Genomic DNA, 4614 nt, shown 5'->3' with positions numbered 1-4614 from the left:
TGCAGTTATATAAGCCTTGTTTCCTGCAGAAGTCTGGCTAAGAGTGAGCTCAAGTGTGCCAGATCTTAGTATGTACAGCCTCAGTTTTTGTTAGAGCAGAGCTATTACCACCCAGGCTATCATCTTCCAGTTATCTGAACTGTCCTCAGAAAAGGAAGGAACCAGACAGGACTAACTTTCTCTACTTAACTTTCTGCCAGCTTTTAAGACAGTGAGTCTAAACTGAGCAATTTTTCTCAAGTCTCCCAGGGTAGAAACATGCTTGCCTTTAACAGTTTTCATTTTTAACTGATTTCTGAAAGTACAGAATTAAGAACCATGCTCTTGCTTTTAGCTTTAAGTGGGTACTGCTGTGGCAAGTATTCTTTCTAGCTACAAGCATTACAGCCCACAAAGGTAACCAACAAAGAGAAAACATGAAATTTGGGAGGGGTATTGCATTCCAAATATTATGAATCTAGGAACATTAAAAAGTTATCCCCAAAACTCACTTGGGAGTATTCCCAGTGTTCCCACTTCAAAATGCAAGGCATAGCTCCTGAAATGCCTCGAAAAGGCTTCTTGAGGCTGTCCATAGACTCACAGATCAAAGCTGTTCAGAAAAACCATCTCAAAGCTGTATGCACTCTTTAAAATGTCCAAATGTCTGTGAGTTACACAATAGTTGCTCAATTGCTCTCAGCTGGTTCTTCATGTTACCTGAAGCTCCAGGTACAAACAGCAGAGAACTACACCGGCACATCTGTCAAGAGCAATGTTTAACTCCCAATAAGGAGTTAATCCAGCATTTTTATATTCTCTACTCCCAGTGGAAAGCCCTCTTTTTGTAACTCATTGACAGTTAAAAAATTCAACTGTTTGTTCATTAAAAGTGGCAGTTATCTACAAACCCTCACTTTCACACAAGTTTTCCCATCCTTTAAAGGATTTGCATAGGGATTTGCACAACACACACTATCGTGAATTGCAATGAAGACACCAGAAATTGTGTTTTTCCCCTCAAATTTAATGTGGTGTTTTGAAAACAGTTAGAACACCAATTTGTGAGGATAAACTCCATTTGAGAGAGAGAACGTGGACCGCAGGTACCCACGGAGCTGAGGAACCTTCTTGATTCTTGCCAGGATCTGCGTATCCACTGCCTTCTGGTCTGACTTGCGTTGCTCCGTTATCTCATATTTCTAGGAAGAAAATGGAATAATGGTAAAATACTTGCTGAGTTGCTTCAGATTCATCTATGGACCTACACTTCAGTGAAAGCTCTGGGCTCTTGGCTTCTCAGGAAAGCTTATTTGCCTTCATGCTAAACATGGCAAAGGTGGTAGGAGACCAGAGGTGGCAGAGGGGACTAAAGCCACCATGTGGCTTAGGTTCCTGATAACCAGAGTCAGCAGCGCACTTGGCAAAATCAAAATAGCAAACATGTTCCTCAAACAAAACCCACCAACATCCAACTAGAATAACCATAGCTGCTATTCTGCTAAAGGTAGAAGCAGAAAAGGATGTCATATTAATTCATTTTAATGAATTACCTCACTTTACTGAAGACCACTTAAATTAAAATTGTCCATTTGTTACACAGAATTTTCCCCCTTCCAGCCTGGCTTTAAATAAAAGGACATTGCAAAGAACTATCACGGCACTCCTTACTTCTTTTTCAGTGTCAAAGATCTCGCCTTCCTGGTGCTTGGGCTTACGCAGCCTCTTCTTCTTGAAGTACGCATCAGTAAGATGCTTGGGAATTCTCACTCCGTTGATATCAACCTTGGTAGATGTAGCAATAACAAACTTCTGATGGGCCCTACGCAGAGGGACACGGTTGATAGCCAAGGGTCCTATCAGCAGAAGAGAGAAAAGATAGAAAAGGTCACTTTTTTGGGCAACAGCCACCATTTTTTAGGTTCAAGTTCTCTGGTGTATCAGGTAGTTAAGTTTTACAGAGATGCTCGCAGTCTAAAAAAAAAAAAAAAAAAAAAAAAAAGCCCAGAAGATGCTTCCTGATCTATTCCAGATAATCAGACTTAATTATCTCCTCTCCACTTCTCCAAGATTCACAAACATGATTTGACACAGTCAGATAAACACCCATCAATGCCAAACCAGCAAAAGTTGGACTAAAAAACAGATTTGACTAAAAGAAACTTTCTTACCTGTGACAAGCAACAGGCCAGTAGCGAGCTGCTTCAAGAAGACCACACGCTGAAAAGACACGTGACGTTAGTCCACTGATCCAGGCACTGCATCTCCTTTGATGCCTAGGAAATACTGCAACCAAACTAGGACCACGTCTCCACTCAGCCCCTTTTCCTGATACATGCACTGACAAATGAGCCACGCTGTGTTTCAGCACCTGTGGCAGATGGCAGCTCTCTACATGCTCCACCATATAATGCTGAGCAAATCCTATTAGTATCCTCCTACCTTCTGCCTAGTCCTATGTATTCTACAGTAAGTTGAGAGAACAAAACTGTCACCCGGCCTCTAATACCCAAGGCAAGAACTAGATGAAAAACAGAAGGGGATCACAATGGGTCATCAGACCTGCCCTGCGACTGCATTTTACTCTTTCTGTTCTAGGATCTTAGGTTTCCATCCCTGCACAGCGAGCACTCTGAGGCTGAAGAACCCAAGGAAAACAAGGGGTGTCAGTTGAGACTCCCTGACAAATGTCATTAAGATGTGCAACACCACTTAGTGCAACACTTTAGCATTATCATCATGGTTACCATTGGGCACAAAGATTCAATCCTTTCTTTACAATAGCTTGTCAAAGATAAGCTTTTGGCCTCATTTCTACAGAAACAGAGGTCAGCGTGCTATTCTGTGACCCAAAACCAGTGTGACGTGAACCTACCCGCTTTCTACATTGCAGCAAGACTCCCTTAGCCCTGTGTGAATAATGGGATTAGCGCAGCCCATTTCCAGCTCTGGGCACTGGGACATTTCTTAAGGGACCATTCCCCTGAGGGCAGAAGCATCTATACAGAGATCACAAAACCTCATCAGAGTTACAGGTTCCCACCTAGGGGGCTGGACAGCACCATGAAATCAGGCAGTAAATTCACATTGCCTCTGCCAAGTTAAAAGGATTTCAGCACCAAACTTGTGTGAAGCCACCACGAGACCCCTGCCAAGAACCTGGGAAGAAAGGACAGGTTACCTTGCCCCTGTGACGGCCCGTGAGAAGGATGAGGACAGTTCCTGGAGTAATAGAGGCGCGCAGCTTCCTCTTGTGCTGGGAGAAGGGCTTTTTGCCATGGCTCAAGAGCTTGCGAGGGACGTCCTCAGTTGGGTAGTATCTTGGCTAGAAAGACAAGAACAAATTATCCCACCATCCCATTGCCACGATCTAGCAGGCTTTCACTACAGGTGGGATTGTTACCCCAAAGATGGCCTTTCTGAAAAGCACCTTTTACAGCCTGGAGTACCTCAGAAAAACACTGAGTACTCCGAATTACACAAGTGCAAAAGTTAAGCTAGAAGCTGCATTTCTCCATTCTCAGACATGCATCATCTAAGCAAGATTTACACAAATACTAGACATGCAACAGCCCTAAACTGGGTGCATCCAAGTTTTTTTTTCACCAGAGCAACTTTGCACTGCAAGATCTGCTAGAAACATCCGTTTCCCAGGAGCATCCTTACCATTTTGCGGACTTTAACCACACGGCTGCCTCCGTTCTTATCCCCACCCACTGGCTTGGTGATGGTTGCAGGTGGCTTCTCCTTCTTTTTCTTCTCTATCTGTAAGCAAAGGGAACGCGAGTGACATTTGGAGCCGAAGTCACCGAGAAGCTATGGGACAATACGCTTATCCGAAGGCGGAATTTCCTGCCCGCGCACCTTCGTCTCCGGAGCGGTGTACTTGCGCTTGTACATGGCTTTCCGGGCATACATGGCGGAGCGGGAGTAGCGCCCGATGCCGCGCGCCAGCACGGGGTTGCGGCTCGCATGGTGCTTCTTGGGCTTCCTCGCCTTCTCGCGCAGCTTCTTCTGGCTTCCCTTCTTCTCGGCGGGCTTAGCCTCGGCCGCCTTCTTGTCCGCGGCCTTCTTCTCGCCCGCCATCTGCGGGACCAAAGAAACCGCGGGTTTAGGCACGGGAGGGCTCGTGTGTTATAAGGATTCGGGTGTTACGGGGGTTGGTTGTGCTACGAGAGGACGCGCCGCGCGCGGGGGCCTGCTCTGCGCCAGGGCCCGCTGGCCCCATCCCCGGCGGCGCGGCCGCAACCACCGGCGGCAGCCACCATCGCTGCCACCATCGCTCCCCCCCGCGCTCCCCCGCGGCCGCCGGGCCGGTGCCGGGGGGCGGATGGCGGCGGATGCGGCCGGGCCCAGCCCCGCGGCCCGCGCGCCGCCGCCGCTCCGCCATCCTCACCTTCCGGGGAGGGAAAGGGCCCTACATCCGGGCACCCGCGCCCTAAAGACAGCGGGCGCCTGACGTCACCGCGCCGCCCCGCGGCACCACGGGAGTTGTAGTCGGCGCGGGCACAGCGGGCGGCGCTTGCGCGGAGGGAGGGCGGCGCGCGCTGATGACGCGGCGGCGCGGCGCTCCGTCGAGGCCTGGAGGTGGCCGTTGTTCCCGCTTCCCGCAGGGCGCCCCTAGGCCGCGGCGGC

General features: G+C 48.8%; 1 protein-coding gene across 1 annotated transcript; it reads right to left on the bottom strand.

The window, feature by feature from the left end:
- Positions 1-990: 990 nt before the first annotated feature.
- On the bottom strand, positions 991-4446 carry RPL6 (ribosomal protein L6). The gene is made up of 7 exons (XM_088525079.1): positions 4376-4446; positions 3844-4065; positions 3646-3744; positions 3161-3304; positions 2151-2199; positions 1651-1835; positions 991-1181 (listed from the first exon to the last, which is right to left on the bottom strand). Exons 2-7 carry the CDS (start codon positions 4063-4065, stop codon positions 1029-1031), a joined length of 852 nt encoding a protein of 283 aa, XP_088381205.1. The 5' UTR covers positions 4376-4446; the 3' UTR covers positions 991-1028.
- Positions 4447-4614: the final 168 nt, after the last annotated feature.

Source organism: Tinamus guttatus, unplaced genomic scaffold (genome assembly GCF_059628265.1).
Source record: "Tinamus guttatus ecotype Peru unplaced genomic scaffold, ASM5962826v1 Tinamus_guttatus_pri_ptg000223l, whole genome shotgun sequence".
Classification (NCBI taxonomy): Eukaryota; Metazoa; Chordata; class Aves; order Tinamiformes; family Tinamidae; genus Tinamus; species Tinamus guttatus.
The sequence above is the reverse complement of the archived record's forward strand: the minus strand, read 5'-3'. Positions and strand labels throughout refer to the sequence as shown.

Coding starts and splice junctions, on each gene's coding strand:
- RPL6 (XM_088525079.1), bottom strand. CDS start 4,065: ATGGCGGGCGAGAAGAAGGCCGCGGACAAGAAGGCGGCCGAGGCTAAG. Junction 3,745..3,843: donor ACACCGCTCCGGAGACGAAG/GTGCGCGGGCAG, acceptor CTTTGCTTACAG/ATAGAGAAGAAAAAGAAGGA. Junction 1,182..1,650: donor TCTTTGACACTGAAAAAGAA/GTAAGGAGTGCC, acceptor TTTTCTTCCTAG/AAATATGAGATAACGGAGCA.